General features: G+C 36.5%; 1 protein-coding gene across 3 annotated transcripts in view; it reads right to left on the bottom strand.

Moving 5' to 3' along the window:
- The window catches only part of ZFYVE9 (zinc finger FYVE-type containing 9), a 135,248-nt gene that overhangs the window by 37,760 nt on the left and 76,424 nt on the right, over nt 1–21,064 (bottom strand). For all 3 annotated transcript variants that reach the window (XM_077779732.1, XM_077779733.1, XM_077779734.1), the window contains 3 exons: nt 19,354–19,578; nt 17,714–17,796; nt 8,283–8,387 (listed from right to left, as the gene is read on the bottom strand). In XM_077779732.1, the coding sequence (XP_077635858.1) occupies nt 8,283–8,387; nt 17,714–17,796; nt 19,354–19,578 (413 nt within the window). The remainder of the gene's footprint in view (nt 1–8,282; nt 8,388–17,713; nt 17,797–19,353; nt 19,579–21,064) is intronic.

The raw sequence follows: 21,064 nt of genomic DNA, 5'->3' as shown, positions 1-21,064 counted from the left end.
CTTCAGTAGGTGTGTCTTTTCCTATGCTAATGAACAGGGAAGCATGTTGGTGCCTGCCAGCACTTTTGTCCATAGAGAGGCCATGCCGCCACTCTCAAATGTACTCCAAGAAGGGGAACTGCTTCTACCCCTGCAATCCAAGGGATCCTCAGACCACACTACCCACTCCCAGGCAGCCTTCCCTATAGGAGAAGTGCTAAACCCACCAGGCACTACCCCGGTGATGACACGGACTTCTAAAACCAGATTTTGAGCTCTGCTGCTTATAAAAACTTGTGATAGTTAGCCTCTCTCCTTTTCCCAGTATTTCTGGCAAATAGTTCTTTTGCAATCCATTGTGCCCTGCTTTCACTCTTTTCCTCTCACTCTTTCTCACTCCTCTCTCCATGGTCAGGGTGTCCTCCCTCTGGGGCAACTGCAATTCTTTTCTCCCCCAAATCAACTCTCTGTAGCTCCAACCTTTCATGATGTGGCCATTTTTCTACCTCTAGATGTGCAGTTTTTTCTCTCAGTCCTCAGATAGATTTCTTGAGTGTTCAGAATGATTTGATATTTATCTAGCTGGGTTCATGGGAGGAGGCAAGATTTAGGTCTCCTACCTGTCAACTATCTTAGTTCCTCCTCTGCAATGCGTTACATATTTATGCAACTATCTTCATGAAGAATACTGTAGTTTTCATTTCTTGTAATTTTCCCCCCAGGTTTTGTTACTAGTGCAGTGCTTGCCACATAGAATGAGATTCCCTCCTTGTCTATTTTCTAAGAGTATTTGTACAGAACTAGTGCTATTTCTTCCTTCCTGTTTAGTAGAAGTCATAAGTGAAACCATCTGGACCTGTGCTTTTCTTTGTGGGAAGTTTTGTGATCATAAATTCAACTCTTTCAATAGATATAGGGCTATTCAGGTGATCTATTTCTTCTTAGGAGTGATGTGAAAGTTTGATGTCACAGAATTTGTCCATTCTGCCCAAGTTGAACATTTACTGGCACAAATATGTTCACAATATATCCTTGTTATTTATTATCTATAGGACCTGTAGTGATAACCACCTCTCTCATATCTCATTAATGGCATTTTGTGCTTTTGGCTATGTACCTTGTCAGTCTGACTATAAGTCTGTCAATTTTACCAATCTGAAGAATGAGCTAGTAGTTTCACTTTTCTTAAATGTTTTTCTGTTTCCTACTTTATGAATTGCTGGTGTTGTCTTTATTATTTTCTTTCTTCTGTTTACTTTGTATTTTATTCTTCCTTTTCTAATTTCCTAAGGTAGAAGACCAGGTCATTGACTCAAAGTGTCTTTTTCCCCCAATATAAAAGTTTAATGCCATCAATTTCTCTCTAACCACTGTGTTAGCTGCATCCCAAAAATTTTGATATACCATATTTTCATTTTCAGTCAGCTCAAAATATATTCTAATTTTCCTTTAAGTTTCTTCTTTGACCCATGGATTATTGAAAAGTGTGTATATTTTCCAAATATTTGGAGATTTTCTAGATATCTTTCTGATACTGTTTTCTAATTTAAGACTATTGTAGTCAGAGACCATATTTTGTATAATTTGAATCATTTAAAATTTATCAGGACTTCTTTTACAACACAAAATATGGTCCACCTCGCAATGTTCTGTGTCCACTGGAAAAGAATGTGCCCTCTGCTGCTCTTGGGTGGAGTGTTCTAAAATCACTCAAGGGGCACCTGGGTGGCTCAGTTGGTCAGGCGCCTGATGTTGGCTCAGGTCATAATCTCGCAGTTCGTGGGCTCAGGTCATAATCTCGCAGTTCGTGGGCTCGAGCCCCACATCGGGCCCTGTGCTGATGGCTTGAAGCCTGAAGCCTACTTTGGATTCTGTGTCTCCCTTTCTCTCTGCCCTCCCCTACTTGCCCTCTCTCTCTCTCTGTGATGAATAAATATTTTTAAAAAATTAAAAAATAAAATCACTAAATTCTTGCTTCATGCATTTTGAAACTCTGGTATTAATGCATAAATGTCTAGGATTGCTATATATCTTTTTGATGAACTGATCCCTTAATAATTATGATATATGCTTCTTTATCCTCGGTAATATTTTTTTATTCTGAAATACACTTTGATATTACCCTACTCACTCAAACTTTCTTTTGATTAATATTACCATGGTATGTAATTTTCCATCCATTTACATTTAAACTATTTGTGTTATTATATTTCAAGTGGTTTTCTTATTCACAACATATAGCTGAATCTTGTTTATTTTATCCCATCTGACAATCTCTGCCTTTTTAACTGACCATTTCTGTTCAATGTGATTAGTGATATGGTTAGACTTATACAATTTTTTAAGTTTATTTATTCTGAGAGAGGGAGAGAGAGAGAGCATAAGCAGCAGAGGGGAAGAGAGAGAAAGAAAGAGAGGGAGATAAGAGGGAGACAGAGGGAGAGAGAGAATCCCAAACAGGCTCTGCACTGTCAGCAGAGCCTGACACAGGGTTAGATCTCATGAACCACCAGATCATGACCTGAACTGAGATCAAGAGTTGGACACTTATCTAAGTCACCCATGTGCCCCTGATATGGTTAGATTTAAATCTAACATCCTGCTATTTATTTTGTATTTGTCCCATCTCCTGTTCTTTTTTCTTCTTTCTCAGTCTTTATATGATTCTAGCTCATCTTTGTTGGCTTATTAGTTATATTTCTTTATTTCAGTTTTTTGGTGGTTGCTTTTGAGTTTATATGACACATCTTTAACTTATCAATCTACTTTCAAGTAATATTATACCATGTCTTGTGTCATATAAGAAACTTACATCTGAATACTTTCATTTCTCCTTCCCTGGCTTTCGTGGTATTTTTGTCAGACATTTTGTTTCTATATATGTTATAAACTCCACATTTTTCTATTTTTGTTGTAAACAATTATCTTTTAAAGAGATTTTATATTTACCAGCATATTTACCATTTCTGTTGCTCTATACTCCTTAGTGAAGATTCAGATTTCCATTATTTAGTATTCTCCATGAAGGGCTTCTTCTAATAGTTCTTGTCAATAGGTCTACTGGTAATAGCCTCTTTTAGCTCTTCTATTTTTGAAAAAGCATTTTGCTTTTGAAATATATTTTTACCAAGTATAAAACATAAGTTGATGGTTTTCTTCCAGTAATATAAAGATCTATTGCACTGATTTGTGCCTTGAATTGTTTTGATAAGAAGTTTGCTGTTATTCTTATATTTGTTCCTCAGTATAAAACGTGCATTTTCCCCTTCTAGTTGCTTTTAAGTTTCTTCTCTCTAGCTTTAGTGTTAAGCAATTTGATTAAGATGATTAAAACATTCCTTAATGTAGTTTTCATCATGTTTTCTGCAACTGAAACTCATTGAGCTTCGTGAATATATGAATTTATACTTCTCATTAAGTTTATAAAGTTTTTATTCACCTTTCCTCTCCTTTGGTGACTTCAATTATAGAGGTAGGCTGACTAACATCCCATGGCTCAGTCATGTGCTGTTCATTTAATTTTTCAGTCCTTTCTCTTTGTATTTCTTTTTGGATAGTTTCTATTGCTGTGTTTTTAAGTTTGCTAATTTCTTCTTCATTTCACTTCTTCATCAGTGTCTTCTGCCATTATTTTCATGCCACTTATTTTTCATTTCATTGTCATTTTTGTTTCTTGAAGTCTGATTTGGTTCTTTTTTATATTTTCTATGTATGTCCGTAACATGCTCATGTCTTGATACTGTTAAGGTTTTCTTTTAAGCTTGATAGGTAGGATTGAAGCAGCCTGAATTTATGAATAACCTGGGTCAGTAGGGATAATGTGCCTCTAGTTCACTCTAGCTGGTAAGAATACAAATTATGCCTGGCCCTGTGAGAACTGTCTTACCTGTATCTTTCCAGTGCTTTTCTCACATACACACACTGATTTACTAGTCAGCTGAAGAAACAATGGGAACCACCTGCATATTTCCAGAGTTCTTTTATTTCCAGTAATCTGTTTTGCAAACTCTAGCCATCATGACCTCCTCACATTCTCAACTCTGTCTCTTCAACTGAGGGAAACCTCTAGGTTAAGTTTGGGTTTCCCTTACCTGAACTATGGCCTGGAAACACCATATAGTAAAGTAGGGCAATCACAGAGCCCATCTTCTCTGTCCCATTGCCATTTTTCTTTCTTGTTTTACTTACTTGGTTTTGACATTTAGCTATTTAAAGCAAACCAATGTGTTAGTGTGGCAGAGCTGCTATAACAATGTACCATAAACTGGATGGCTTAAACAATAGAAATTTATTGTCCTACAGTTCTGGAGGCTGGAAGTCCAAAATCAAGGTGTTGGCAGAATTGGTTCCATTTGAGGGCTTATGGAAAGGGAGGAGTTGTTCTGGGCCTCTCTCCTTGACTCGTAGGTGATCATTTTCTCCTTGTCTCTCTACATCATCTTTATGAGTGTCTGTGTCCAAACTTCCCCTTCTTAAAAGAACATCAGTTATACTGGATTACAGCTCATTCTAATGGTCTTATTTAAATTTGATTGCCTCAGTAAAGACCTTAAAATCAGCCCTAAAGTCATATTGATAATTATTAAATTGATGTGGATAAAAATCAGTTTAATATAGTGGCTAAAGGTGAGGACAGTGGAATCAGACCACCTGGTTTTGATTCTGGTACTATCACTTCCTAGTACTATGGCTTAATATCTGCATCTATTAAAAGGACTTGAACATACTAATTTCACAGAAATAGTGTAAAAATACATAGTGCATGCTACAGAATATACCTTCACTAAATGTTATAATGTTAATATAACTAACAATAAATGTTAGTTAACACAATAATCAGAAAAATCTCATCATTAGAACATGAGCAGTTACCTAAACCAACAGAGAGCTTGAATGGCCTTGATGAGATTAGAGAATTTATATAGAAAGACTACTTCATTTATTCCATTTTCCATGATGCCAGAAGTACTATCTTTCAGCTTTTTAAAATTTTTTTTAAATGTTTAGTTACTCTTGAAAGAGGGAGAGAGAGAGAAAGCGAGCCAACCATGAGTGGGGGAGGGGCAGAGCGAGAGGGGCACAGAATCTGAAGCAGGCTCCAAGCCCTAAGCTGTCAGCACACAGCCTGATACAGGGCTCAAACTCATGGGATCATGAGTTCATCATGAGCTCATGAGCTCATGACCTGAGCTGAACTCAGGTTCGGTTAGGTCTGTTTAACCGACTGAGCCATGCTAGCGTCCTGTAGTTTTCTAAGCTTAAAGTCTTTCCTTAGTGGTCCCCTCTCTACATATTTTTACATATAGCAGCCAAAGCTCATTTTTCTAAAACTCACTTTAATTAAGTCACTTCTCTGCTTTAGAATCTATAATATCTATTTACAGATTACAATATTAAAATCTAGATTCCTCTGCCTTGTTTCTGAAAACTTGAAATCCCAGCAGTGTCTTTGCACAACTTTATCTCCTAGCCTCTTCTTCACTGGGCAGGCTGTTGTCTTCTATCCTCTTTTCAAGACATGTCCATCCCTGGGGCTTTCCTGCCTTATTTTCTGCAGGCATCTATCACCCTTTTCACTTGTTATTTTCCACCCTTCTCTTCCTAGTGCCTAAATAACATTCATTGTCCAGTTTAAATCTTTCATTCATTTACACTTATAAGACATTTACATGAATATTTATAAACATGTCCTACATGGAACATGCTGCTCTGGCTGTTAAGGATTCAGGATCAACTGGAAATAAAGGAACATTTCCGACTGCTGCATTTACCAGAGCTCTCCTTTCTCTAAACCTTTAGTAAAACTGTATTAAGTTTCAGTACTTATTTTTGTATTGTTTTACCTATATTAGTTTTGTTTCATGTCTTCATTCAATAGATATTTTTTGGTTTCTTTTAAAAGATATTTTTTGTACAATTACTCTTTACCAGGCAGTCCACTAATGATACAGTGGTAAATAAGACAGTTCCACATGGAAATAAAAGTCTGGTAGAGAAAACACACACTGAAAAAGGTTCAATTACAAATATACTGAGTATTACACACACAGTGTAGAATCTAAGATGTTTATAACAGGGAGAATTACTCCAGTTGGAAGCGAACTGAAAGCTTATCTGAGGAAATGTCATCTAAGCTGATTCCTGAAAAGTGAATAAGAGTTAGATAGGTAATGAATGGGAAGAAAGTATGCATCAATAAGGAAATAGCTTGTACAAAGGCTTTGGAGCAAATGAGAACATAATTGAGAGAATAAGGAAGACTATGGGTATCAACAAAGAAAAAGAAATAAGAGGAAAAATGGAATACTATCATGAGTAAATTAAATAAAATACAAGAAATTACCTTTTCAACTACAAAGTGAAGCAGAATTGTCAGGCACATCATAATTCAAATGTCCAAGAATTATGAGAGAAGAAATTGAGATTGAGTTGAAATAAACATAAAATATGCGGTGAAATAAAAATTGAATTAGAAGAGAAGTCAGTCTGCTAAATCAGATAAGAAAAATAAGTGATGTATAGTTGTTAAACATTATTGAAAATGAACTGTAATAAACAACAACAAATACAGCTACTGTTTTTGAAAAAAGATATCTGAACTTGCACAACCATAAACCTAGGGGACAGATAAAGACAGTAATATAAATGGCAGTTGTCATAAATGTCCTCAGTTGGTACTGAAAAAACTAGGGAGCCTCACAGCTTTTTACAGATGTACCTTAATAAACAGATCCAATCCTCAAACACAAAACACATCTTGGAAATACCAAAAATAGCAATGTATATTATCTGTTTGAGGATGACATCTGATCAGCTTACTTCTGGACACTAAGCTCCTACAAGGCAAGCATAATGTTCTTACTCATCTTTCTATCTCACACCACAGAATATATTTAATAAGTATTTATGAAATAATAAAACTTCAAATTTGAGAAACAAATGCATTTTTAACGCATCTCTTTTAAGACTATTTAGGGCACAAATGATATAAAAAGAGTTTATTTTAAAGATCTGACTACTGGGGTGCCTGGGTGGCTCAGTCAGTTAAGCGTCTGACTTTGGCTCAGGTCATGATCTCACGGCTCGTGGGTTCGAGCCCCGGGTCGGGCTCTGTGCTGACAGCCAGCTCAGAGCCTGGAGCCTGTTTCAGATTCTGTATCTCCCTTTCTCTCTGACCCTCTCCTGCTCATGCTGTCTCTCTCTCTCAGAAATAAATAAAACATTAAGAAAAAAAATTTTAAAGATTTGACTACCTAATCTAGTCAGTAGTGCTTGATATTCCAAGGTAGGTCTATCTAATAGATAAAAACCTCTAACTATATCACAGGAAAAAAAAAATAAAGCACACATTCTAGCTACTATTTTCTACTGTCCTGAAAAAAGTTATTGCACTAAAAGCCATAGGTAAAATCTTCACAAAGGTTGTTCTCATAATGGTGAGCCCTAAGTTAATAAATTCAGTAAGATATTTACATGATTCTAAGAGAAAGTACAAAATGTTTATCAAATGTACAAATGAATAAGTGAATAAATGGCTTAATGAAGGGGAAAAAAAGAAAGAATGAAAAAAAGATGAAAAGAAAGAGAAGGAAGGAGGAAATTACTTTATACCAGGAAATAGTGGAAGGAGTAATTGGAGAGTTTCCATCCTGTCTAATAAAACAACAAATTTTAACCATTATTTTACCACACTAAGTTTCAAAATAAGATTTTTCTTTTAAACCGCAATGATATTACTATTGGATATTTTAGAACAGATTTTAAGAAACCTTTAAATTTAAGAAAGACTTCACATGGCAAACAGGCAATGAACACTGTTTACATAATTCTGTTAATGTATGTGTCGTATGCAATATTTCATTTTAATTAAAAGACACGGCTTAATTCAAGATGAAATCATTTATTTGCTTTTGAAACCTTAATGAAAATTCAGTTTGGGAGCTAATGGTTAGACATTAAGGATAGTCAAAAACAAGGTATACTTAGAAAAAGAGGGAAAAATGAAAAGATCCTACCACTAATATTACAGATATAAAGTTAATTTTATGCCTTAATCAAAATGCAAATCTATCACCAATTATCACAGTATCAAAAGCACAATCAATGATACATCTAATGACTAAATAAATCACAAATATAAAATCTTGATTTTCTGTCATGAAATTCCTCATCGCTCACCTAAGTCATACAGTATTATGACCTGATTTCACTGTCAATTAATTAAAAAATGATATATAATCAACATTTTTCATCTTCATTTATGTATTTAACAATAAAAAATATTCCTTCATGGTAAATCTTACCTCATTGTACCTGTTGCTGGGAATTTTGATACTGGTTTTCCGAACTTCCATATCAACCACCAAACCTTGAACTACTGGCAATGTATACTGGTAATTTCTGAAGTCCTGGGCAAAAGCAGATGAAATGGAATAAAGAATTCATTAATGGTAGGATTTGACTGATAGTAATAAAATCAGCACAAAAGGAAAAATGTGGGGGTGCCTGGGTGGCTCAGTCAGTTAAGTGTATGACTTCGGCTCAGGTCATGATCTCACAGTTCGTGGGTTCGAGCCTCGTGTTGGGCTCTGTGCTGACAGTTAGCTCAGAGCCTGGAGCCTGTTTCGGATTCTGTGTCTCCCTCTCTCTCTGACCCTCCCCTATTCATGCTGTCTCTCTCTTTCTCAGAAAAAAAAAAGAATGTGGAAATTAAAAGAACTCATTTATTTAAATAATAAGGGAATGTAAAATGAAAACCCTCATGTGTATATTTTAGCTCTCCAATTAGACTGTAACCTCTCATAAGGAAGAAGACTGGTTGCATATACCCCTTGTATATTACACTAAACAAATATTTGCATGCTTATTCTGTTTTAATACCACTTAATATTTTCTGTATTTGTTACCTGCCTCCTCCCTCTAAAGTAAGCTCCAAGAAGGTATGGACTCTCGAACTTGTTATATCCCAAATGCCTGGTACAGCCTAGGCATTCAATGAATATTTGCAGAGTAAAATATATACATATACACACACCACATCCAGGGTGGCTGAAGCAAAGTGATGAAGAGTGCAAGGAGCTGACATCAATGTGACACCATAGAGCTAGATTTCATAGGGTCTTGGAGGCCACCAGAAAGACCTGTGCCTTTACTGTGAGATTTTTTACCTATTTTAACAGATCTCTCTGCTTTTTCTGTAAATAGATTGTAGGGGAACATGAATAGAAGGAAGGAGATCAGATAAATGTAATAAAAATAATTCAGTCAAGTGACAGGAATAATTTGGACCAACATGTTAACAATTCAAAAACTGGTGAGAAGTTATCAGATTCTAGATATATTCTGAAGGGGAAACTGACAATATTTGTCATTGGATTCAATATAAAATGGGGAGGGGAAGCAAAATCAAAGATGATTATGAATTACATGGACTGGGCAACTACAAGACTGCCATTTGCTAAGATGCAGAACACGATGGGAAGGGGAAGGTGGCAAGTTAGAAGGCTGCAGGAGAAGAACCAAGAAAGAAAGATGTACTAAAAAACTAAGAAATGAAAATGTATAGATACTGGTTAAGTTGTTGGATGGAACTCTGTGAAAACTGTCTTCTGATTGTTTCTATTTACTCAGGGAAATTGGGGCTGGGACATCAGCAAAAAGTGAGAAAAGGAGAAGAGGCACAGGAAATTTGAGAAAACATGAGAATAGGAATGTGTTATGGGGAAGGAAAGATTGCCAGGTAGGTCTGAAAGCTTCCTAATGGTATTGGTCATGAATCTAAAGTGAGACTGTGGGTGCCTGGATGGCTCAGTAGGTTGAGCATCTGACTTCAGCTCAGGTCATGATCTCACAGTTCATGAATTTAAGCCCTGTGTTGGGCTCTGTGCTGACAGCTCAGAGCCTGGAGCCTGCTTCCAATTCTGTATCTCCCTCTCTCTCTCTGCTTCTCACCTGCTCACACTTTGTCTCTCAAAAAATAAATACACATTAAAAAAGATTTTTAGGGGCGCCTGGGTGGCTTAATCGGTTAAGCGTCCGACTTTCGCTTAGGTCATGATCTCGCGGTTTGTGGGTTCGAGCCCCGTGTCGGGCTCTGTGCTGACTGCCAGCTCAGAGCCTGGAGCCTGTTTCAGAGTCTGTGACTCCCTCTCTCTCTGACCCTCCCCTGCTCACGCTGTCTCTCTCTCTCTCCTAGAAATAAATTAAAAAAAAAAAAAACATTAAAAAAAAATTAAGAAAAAAAAAGATTTTTAAGTAAGACCAGTAAATGGGCTGCTCTTTTTGTCATCATCTACACACAAGCTTGGATAAAGTTACGAATGAAGAAAGATGTAGATCCACACAGGTATGTCGACTGACTTTTGATAAGGGTGTAAAGGCAAGTAAATGAAGAAAAATAGTTGTTTTTTTTTTAACAAATGGTACTAAAACAATTGGACATATGAACGAAGGGTTTCTAACAATGTCTCACAATCATAAACAAATTTTAACTAAAAATGAATCACAGAACTAAATCTAAAACATAAAAATAAAACTAAAAGTCTTCTACAAAGAAACATGGGAAAAAATATTTGTGATGTCATTCTAGCCAGTAAGTTCTTATATATCATACAAAAAACATGCTCCATAAAAAATTAATAAATTTTACTTCAACAAAATGAAAAATTTTTGTTCTGTGAAAGACATTGTTAAGAGAATAAAAGGAGAGACCATAGACTAGGAGAAAATGTAACAAATGATACAAATCTACCAAAAGACTTACATTTAGAATACACAAAAAACTCTAAAAACTCAACAAGAAAATAACAACCATATTTTAAGTGGGCAAAATCTGAATATTCACTGAAGAAGATATAAAGAAGACAAATTAGCACATGAAAAAAATGCTCTGAATCATTCATCTTAAGAAGCACACAAATTAAAATACAAAAATTAAAACCACTAAACTCCTATTGGAATGGTAAAAATTAAAAACAAAAAAGAAATACGAAGTACTTGCAAACAAAGAATTCTTGTATATTACTTGTGAATGTAAACTACTACACACGTTGGAAAATGATTTCATAGTTCTTTATAACATTAAATGTACAATATGGCAAAACTAAGGTTCACACAAAATTTCATACATGAATGTTTCAAGTAGCTTTATTCGGAGTCACCAAAAACTAGAAACAACCCACAGATCCGCCAACAGGTAAACAAACTGTGGTTCACAATACAACTGAATACTATACAGCAATGAAGATGAATGAACTACTGATGCTAAAGGTTACCAGAGTATGCCATCCCAAAATATGCCTTTGTTATTCACTGGCCAGTCTAATTTTGAGGGCCTCAGCCAATGAACCAAAGATGAGTAGAGGAAAAAGATTTTTTATTATTTTTTTCCTTAACAATATATATAACAACAAAGATGAACCTCAAATGCATGATAATGAGTAAAAGAAGCCAGACTGAAAACAGGTTATATACTGTATAATTCCAATTACATGACAATCTAAAAAATCTAAAACTATAGGGACAGTGGATCAAGAGTTACCAGACATTAGGGGTGCACCAGCAAATTTTCTGTAATGATAGAACTCTTATTTTTTTTTTAAACATTTATTTATTTTTGAGAGACAGAGTGTGAGCATGGGAGGTGCAGAGAGAAGGAGACACAGAATCCAAAGCAGGCTCCAGGCTCTGAGCTAGCTGTCAGCACAGGGCCTGATGTGGGGCTCGAACCCATGAACTACGAGATCATGACCTGAGCCGAAGTCAGCCACTTAACCAACTGAGCCACCCAGGCGCCCCTGGAATGATATAACTCTTCTGTATCCTAATTGAAACAATGGTAGTAACATAACTCTTTACATTTGTCAAAATTCTTAGAAGTATACTCCATAAAAGGTGAATTTTATTGTATGTAAATTTAAAAAAAATTGTTTTAAATTAAGAGGTAGATTTAACCAGGCTTTACATTTTGCTGGACCAATAGAACAGAGGGTAAGAGACAGAAAGGACCTGGAGTCATTTAAAATATAAGTGATTTTAATAATGAACCATGGAATCTTAAGACAGGAAAGGAGAAAAACAGGGGAAGTGAGAGATAGTAGAAAAGTGTTGGAATCAATAGGCTGGTAACTTCTGTTAAGCTAGGGACAGAGAAAGCAGTAAAGGGGTTCAAAGCAAGTCTCTTCCATATGTACCACTTTGGTATGTGGACTCTTTTAAACTGAAGGCAGCTGAGACCCTGTAGGGTCAAGAGACTTTTGTCCTGTCTTAACTACCTCAAAGAATCTAAATTGGAGGTCTTCCCCAGAATTAGAGTTATTAGAGATAAATTTTATCTGAGTGACTCATCTGTATGGTAGGGCATACATGTAATTGCCAAGCAACTATTCTTCTTATTGTCCTGTGAATTACTCTCCTCCCTTTGACAGCCCCAAGCCCCTATCCCATTCCTCAGCTCAGGATGGCATATATAACTCATTTTACCTGCCTGTGAACCCCTCATGTATGTGAGGTTTTCATATGTACAAAGTTAAATTCAATTTTCTCCAGTTAATCTGTCTTGTGTCAATTTAATTCGTAGATCAGCTAGAAAAATCTTTGAAAGCTAGAGAAAAATTTTTCCTCCCCAACACTGGAGATGGAGAACAAGATACTTCAGGAGGTATTCCACTAAACGTTTGTATAAATGAACTGATACAGGCATAAAAACCATAGGCTTCTGTTGCCAGATTACAGGATAAATATCCCCTTTTCTTCCCAAAGCAGATTACAATCAGTAAAAAAAATTATCTTGTCAGGGTGCGTAGGTGGCTCAATCGGTTAGGTACCTGAGTCTTGATTTGGGCCTGGGTCATGATCCTACGGTTCATGTGATCAAGCACAGCATCAGGCTTTGCACTGACAGTGGGGAGCTTGCTGGGATTCTCTCTCTCTCTCTGCCCCTCCCCTGCTCATTCTCTCTCTCAAAATAATTAAACTTAAAAAAATTATCTTGACAAAAATGTGACTAAAAACTAGTTACCAGAAGTGACAAAGTGATGGAGACTGAAGTAGAAGGAGGGAATGGAGAGGGAGAAAGAAACAGACAGAGACAGAGAGAGAGAGAGAGAGGAGAGAGAAAGGAAGATAGAGAAGGAGAGGGCGATCTTATAGATTAAAATATAATTTTAAAATTTCCACTTCTGGGAGTGCCTAGCTGGCTCAGTTGGTACAGCATGTGACTCTTGATCTCAGGGTCACAAGTTCAAGCCCAACACTGGGGACAGAGATTACTTATAAAAATAAAAAATAAATTAAAAAATAAAATTTCCACTTCAGGCCAAAATGGAGATAAGGGGACTGGATTTACCCTCCTGCATGAAACAATCCAAAACTGCACAGAACATATGAAACAATGATTTTCAAGACACTGAATCTCAGGCAACAAAGGACAGTGGTCTATAAAAGGCAGGAAGCAAACAAGATGAGCTCTATGATTGTACAGGTTATGCCTCCAGAGAGTTTACAAGCTCAGATGCAGGAAGGGGAAATCCAGGCAGAGGCTGACAGATTTCCTGAATTGAAGAGACAAAACCAAGATTCCAAGAAAACCACAGTAGCTAGAGTTCACAGAACAGAGCATCCGAGAAGAAAAAACTTCAGAGAACTCTAAGCATTTATAAAGGGTCTCGCTCCAGAATTCAGCAGAGTTCTGATTAGCAAATGTGTGTGAGGAAACTTCTTGAGGCCAGTGAAAGAATTACCTGAAATGATTATCAGGAACACGGTCAGGTCTGGGAATAGTGCCTACTCCTAAAAACTACAGAGGAAAACCTTATATTCCATGAGCATTAGGTACAGTATTATTATACAATAAACAATTTCACTGGACTTTGCTCTTGGTTCCTGAGAGGTAGCCTCTAAACCCTTGGAATTTCCTGAGTGACAGGAGTGTCTATTATTCAATGGTGGCCCTGACAGTCTATGTTAATCTACTAACTCATAGTGGGTCCCTAGATAGCATATCCTAGCAACATGACCCAGGGTGGGAGCTAGCCATCCTAGAAAGATCAGCCATGTGATCAGAGGATGTGGCTTTGAGGCACATGATATCAGAGGGGCTAGAGACGGAGTTCAATCACATGGTCAATGACTCAATCATTATACCTAATAAGGAAACTCCAATAAAAACTCAGGACACAAAAGCTAAGGTGTTTACTCTGTGCATATTGTTATGTATCAATGTAACAGCAGGGAAGCTTCTTGGGTGGGGCCCTCCCAGACTTTGTACTCTGTGACTCTTCTCTCCACTGGCCCTGATTTATATTTCCTTTACTACAAAAAAAACTGTAATCATAAGTACAGTATACTTTGCTGAGTTCCATGAATAATTCTAGTGAATTATCAAAACTGAGAGGGTAGTGGGAATGCTAACATTTGTATCCAGTTAGTCAAAAGTAGGGGTAGCTTGGGAATCCCTAAACTTGAACCTGGTGTCTGAAATAACAACAGTCTGGTAAAAGAACTGTGCCTTTAATCTGTGAAGTTTGGCCTAATTCCAAATAGGGCCCAAAGTCATTACAAGTACTAAGAAGGGTCTTGCCTTAGTGCTGGGGAATAATCAGCACTACAGTAAACAAGATTTTGGATCTTCTACCTTACAAATCTTAAAAAGCAAGACTTGAAAGGATCAAACTATTTCTAGGTAAATTAACTGCCTTACTGGTAACAGAACTCAAGTTTATAAGAATATAAAAATATTCAGCACACATTAAGATAAAATCATAATATTTGGCACCCCATAAAAAATTTAAAAATATCGAGACACCTGGGTGGCTCAGGCAGTTAAGTGTCTAACTGTTGATTTCAACTCGGGTTATGCTCTCACTGTTCCTGAGTTCCAGCCCCACATGGGCTCTATGCTGATGGCACGGGACCTCTGGGATTCTCTGACTCCCTTTCTCTCTGCCCCTCCCCTGTTCACTCTCTCTCTCAAAAATAAATAAACATCAAAAAAAATTTCAAGGGGCGCCTGGGTGGCTCAGTCAGTTAAGCATCTAACTTTGGCTCAGGTCATGATCTCAAGGTTTTTGAGTTTGAGCCCTACATCAGGCTCTGAGTCAGCTCAGAGCCCAGAGCCTGCTTCAGATTCTGTGTGTCTCCCTCTCTCTCTTTGCCCCTCCCCTGCTCACACTTGCTCTCTCTTTCTCTCTCCCTCAAAAATAAACATAAAAAATTTTTAAACATTTTTTTTAAATACCAAGCATGCAAAAGCAGCAGGAAAATACAACAAAATAAGAGGGGAAGGGGCGCCTGGGTGGCTCAATTAGTTAAGCATCCAATTCTTGATCTCAGCTCAGGTCATGATTTCACGGTTTGTGAGATGGAGCCTTGTGATGGGCTCTGTGCTGACAGCATAGAGTCTGCTTGGGATTCTCTTTCTCCCTCTCTCCCTGCCCCTCCTCCACTTGTGCATGTGCTCACTCTCTCTCTCTCTCTAAAATAAATAAATAAACTTAAAAAAAAGGGAAAATTAATCAATGGAAACTGAGCCAGAACTGATAGAGATGTTAGAATTACCAATAAGGACATTATAGTAGTTACTATATATTACAGAAATTCAAAAATTAAGTACAAAGAGTATATAGAAAAAGACCTAAATCAATCTTCTAGAGATAAAATTACAATATTTGAGATAACCTCCCCAAAATGTGGGATTGGACCATTTTAACAACGCAAAATAAGATTGTTGAACTTAAAGACACAACAATAATAACTGTCCAAAATGAAACATAGAGGAGAAAAAAAGGAACATTAGTGAGCTATGAAACAATTCCAAGAGCCTAATATGTCTATAACAGAGTCCTTGAAGGGGAAGAGAAGAGTTCTTTGATGAAAATTATAAACTCACAAAAATAAGAAGTTCAACAAACTCCAGGTACAGGAAACGTAAAAAAAAAAAAAAAGTATATCAAGGCACATAATCAAAGTGCTCAAAACCAGTGATAAAAAGAAACATCTTAGAGCAACCAGAAAAGAAAAAACATTATATAGAGAGGAACAAAGAGGGGAAATAAAGTCCTCATCTGAAACAATGCAAACCAGAAGAAACAGTAGAGCAATTATTATTCATCTTTAAGACACTCAAAGAATAAAACTGTCAACCTAGAATTCTACATCCAGCAAAAAAATCTTTCAAATATGAAGGTAAAATAAAGATGTTAGAAATAAAAATGCTGAATTCCTCACCAGCAGACCCACACTACAAGAACTGTTACAGGAAATCTTTCGGGCAGAAGGAAAATGACACCAGATGGAAATACAGATTTACACAAAGGAATTGAGGTCACTGGAAATGGCAACTACATAAGTAAAGCTACGAGAGTTTCACTTATTATTTATTTAAATCTCTTTAAAAGATAACTGAAACTACAACTACAAGACAGAGTGAGAAAATAAATCTAGTCCCCAAAAAAGCCAACTAAAAAGCTGGGTAAATGGTTTTTTTTTTTAAGTTTACTTACTTATTTTAAGAAAGAAAGAACAAATAGGGAAGGGTCAGAGAGAGAATTCCAAGCAGGTTCTGCACTGTCAGTGTGGAGATCATGACCTGAGCTGAAATCAAGAGTTGTATGCTTAACTGACTGAGCCACCGTGGTGCCCCTGGGTAAATGGTTTTTAAAAAACAATCATTACAATGCTCTGGAATTAGACTAAAAGCATACAAGGCACTGAGATGTGTTTATTCATGAAAACTACTGAACTTGAAGCAAGAACAGTAGAGCTGAGTCTGTGATCTTCTTGCTTGGGGCTATGCCCTAGCCTTCTTAGGTAGTTCAAGGTAGTCTGTGAAAATAACAAGCTCTGAGGAGGAAAAAAAAAAAAAAAAAGAAAGAAAGAAAGAAAGAAAATAACAAGCTCTGCTACTTGCAGGATTTTACTTGATTTGGAGTGGTGTCAGCTACAGTGGTAATCTCAGTAATTTCGTGAAAAGGGAGGGTCAGCAGCTCAGCTAAACTGAGGTTTGGGGTAAGTAATGAGCAGGCACATTAGCCAAAGATTTAACTAGGAGTTCTGGGAGGTGAAACAGCCATACGGAGCTTCGTAAATTCTCCAAATACCCAGAATTGACCTTAGTCTGTGCACACATACAGCAGAGACCTTAGTGGGCTGAAGCCAACCAACATCTTTGGATAACAGAGCCTGTGCAAAGGAACATGGGAGAGCCCAGCAGAAAGGAAAAGAATAAAGCTTGAATCCCAGTCCATCCACAGATCTATCCTACAAGATGAATGACTTACTGGTTTGAGATATTTGAACATAATCTCTAACCAATCTTGGGCTAACAATAAGCTTTTATAAACAATAAGCTTTACAGATAAAGAGGAAACCTCTATGATGGCAAACTTAAAATAAAAACAAAACAGAATGCTAGGTGCTTTAATTGTACATTACCTCACAATAATCCTGCAAGATCACTTAGATATTAAGTGTATTTAATTGTACATTATAGTCCTCACAATAATCCTGCAAGATCACTTAGATATTAAGTGTATAATGAAGGACTGAAATCCTGTACTGTTTCATTCAGAAGCTCCATAGAATTTACAAAGAATATATGTTTTTCTATTCCTACAGCATAAATCTTCACCTGCCTGAAGCAGCAGGGGTGTGGCTGTTAACAAAAAATGAAATCCTTCTCTTCCTTCTCCTGTACCAACCCCCGTAATAAAAAAGTAAATAAAAATTCCCAACTTACTGCAAGAAGATTCATGATGGTATGTCCAGTCTCTCCAAACAATGGCTTCCGAAATCTGACACTGAACAGTGGGCATGGATAAACTATGGAAATGAGAAATAATCAGACTAAACTTGACAGCTTAAAATTTTGGTAAAAGAGATATTATAGTTCATAGTTTTCAAAATGTAACTAATAACTCTATAGAGCATATCTAATTTAAAGCTCAAAAGTATTTAGTACGTTAGCATCAAAGACAAATTCTGAGCCTTCTACAAACCACACCAAAGTAAGTATTCTGGTGACCAGAATAGGCCTTTTGATGCAGCTTTCTCAAAAATGAACTATAACGTTTTAGGAAGCATTCTTCTTCAGACTAAATTAATATGATCCAGGAAACAAACCTCTCCTAATTCTTCTGTATTCATTCTTATATATCTCCCAACCATGATCTAGGAAGATTCCTTAGAAAAGCCAAACATGAGGTGACTTATTAACTGGCTTACTCCTTGAACTCTATGGAGTGAACTGCCATATAAGACAGGAAGATATACAAGGTCTTTCCTCTGCATACAATCCTCTCTCTACTTCATTTGGCTGATTCAAATGCCTCTTTCACAATTCAGTGCAGAAGCACTTTGATCTAAGAAATGTTTCTTATCCTACTTCTTCATTTGTGGTGAAGTTAGATTCCATCTTGAAGCTCCAAAAGAACTTTGTTTAACTTTGAGCATGTGTTTTAACACAATATACTACTATAATCATGACTTCTGTATGTCTTTCTTACAAAGGTTTCTAAGAGCCTGTAATGTATCTTAGCATTTCTGAATTCCCAGGATTTGTTCTAAATGGTAGGCCTTTATTAAATTCTTATTGAATGAGCAAGGGAAAGAATGAAGTTGACTTGTAGAAGACATAAAATATACTGTTTTATGGTTTATAAAATAAGTTTTCATTATCGTATTTGATCCTCTTAACAACATTACATAATATAAAAAGCAAGTATTATTCTTTCCAGGTGAGGGGAAACAGACAGCTCAAGTCACTTGCCCAAAGTTACAGAGCTAGTACAGAGTTAAGAATCTTATTCAAATGGTCTGATTCTTAGACCACGCAAGTTTGATTAGGTGACTGTATAAAGTTAAAAAGAAAGCCTGCATTTAGGCCTTAATGTCTTTAAAAAACCTCACAACTTATACTTGTACTGCTACCACCATGAACAAAGCTCTTCTACTGCTTACTTTACCAAGAGTGATCTGTATACCACTAGTTTCCAGTACATATTATGCTACGTAAAATGCAATTTGCCTATTTTCCAACAAAATTACCAAAAAATGCTCACTATACTGTAAAAAGTTACTTGTTAAATTCCAATTAATTTTTTCTGAAGATGAACATATATTTATCAATGAACTATATAAAACCAGTAAGTCTACAAGGTAAAAAATAATCACTAATTCCCTCATTAGAGATTTTTAGTTCTTCACTTTAGAGTCAAAATAAGTAAAGACAATGGCCAAATTTAGCTTAGCTATTTCAAAAGATTTCTGCTGAACTATATCACTGGTATGGGGGAAAAGGAAGAATCTGAATATTTCAGGCCTTAATTGAGTCATCATGTTTTGGTCATATAGTGTAAAAGAAGCTACTTTACTACTTACGCCGATATTCAGCTCCAAGTCTCAACATTAGTCGGATGGGAAACACTTTAGCCCAAGGAGTTTCCCATTTCTGGATGAGAATCCCAAACAAGTAAGGTGGGGTTGGGAGTACCAGGTCTTGCAGTGACTGGTAGGTAGATGTCACATATAAGAATCCACCATGTTCTTTACTGCCAAGGAAACTTTGACTGAAGAAGGAATGTCCCAAGTTGCCCACAACATTTCCTAAAACAAAAAAGCTCATTAATTACTCTCCATCAATAAACTGATTTTATGTTTAATAATCATTATTACGTAACACTGGGCCACACATTACCAAACACTAATTCCCAACCTTTCACTAAACATGAAAGACAGATGTTTACAAAGTTTTTTTAAATAAATGATATTTATTAAATGAAAATTGTTTTCCAATCTCATAAGGGCCTCTGGTGAGTATTTACTGTATGAATTATATGTATGAGACTTTTAGAGGTCTCAGGATAAGAATTATTGCCTCAAAAATCATGAAAAAAAATGTTAAGACTAGGTACCTGCTCTTACAGAGCTTACAATCTCATTGGGTGAATGAAGTCCATTCATGAACACAATGAATTAAGATAATAAGTACAGTTTTGTATGATATGTTGAAGCAAGAAAATTTATGGAGAAGGTAGAATTTATGCTTTGCACTTCTGGATGAGACAAATATGAAACATGACTTAGGGCCCATTTAAATTCCTATTAGTTTTTTTGTCTTTTAGTTACAAATGTTCTTTACTAAGCACCTTCTAATTCAAATATTTTTTAATGAAACAAATCAGCTTTCATTAAGGAGACATTTTCCTCAGTTTAGAATTACAAAAAAGCTTCCCAACAGGAGCTGTTCCATAATGGAACAGTAGACAGGTTCCCTAGATATGTACAAGCTCTCTGATATCTCTGAAAGAAATAACAGCACAGAGATTCTCACCAGAAAACTTAATGCTTCCTTTCCTTGAAAACTACAGTCTATTCATGAACAGTTCAGTGATGGGTCACAGAATCCTTGAGTGAAGCAGGAAGCTATGGTGACAGCAGGGTCCACAGGTGAAGGGAACACCTCCCCATAAATCTCACAGAAGCCTTGTGGCTGAGAGCCATGTTCACCTGCACATTATCATCTGCCAAATACATTTAGGGGCAGTACTCTTGCCTGAGGATTAACCAAATCTGGCTGCACGTTTGAGTTGCTGGGCCAGATCTATAAAAACAAAAAAATCCCCGTATCAAGGAAGCAGTATGCACTTTGGAAAAAAAAAAAAATCACAGATTGTGTAGTCACAGAAATATGAGTTTGAATACTAGTTCAATTATTATTATGTGATTTGAGGGCAAGTTATTTGACTTCTCTGAGCTTCAACATCTGTGTAAAATGGGGGATATTATAAATTTCAGACCTGTGTGAAGAATAAATGATAGAATATATGCACTCATCATCAGAGAAATACAAATCAAAACTGCAATGAGATACCACCTCACACCTATCAGAATGGCTGAAGTTAACAACTCAGACAACAACAGATGTTGGCGAGGATGTGGAGAAAGAGGATCTCTTTTGCACTGCTGGTGGGAATGCAAACTGGTGCAGCCACTCTGGAAAACAGTATGGAGGTTCCTCAAAAATGAAAACTACAACTACCCTACGATCCAGCAACTGCACTACTAGGTATTTATCCAAGGGATACAGGTA

The sequence above is a fragment of the Crocuta crocuta genome, unplaced genomic scaffold (assembly GCF_008692635.1).
Source record: "Crocuta crocuta isolate KB4526 unplaced genomic scaffold, BGI_CrCroc_1.0 scaffold168, whole genome shotgun sequence".
Classification (NCBI taxonomy): domain Eukaryota; kingdom Metazoa; phylum Chordata; class Mammalia; order Carnivora; family Hyaenidae; genus Crocuta; species Crocuta crocuta.
Note: the sequence above shows the minus strand (reverse complement) of the source record. Positions and strands in the feature narration are given on the sequence as shown.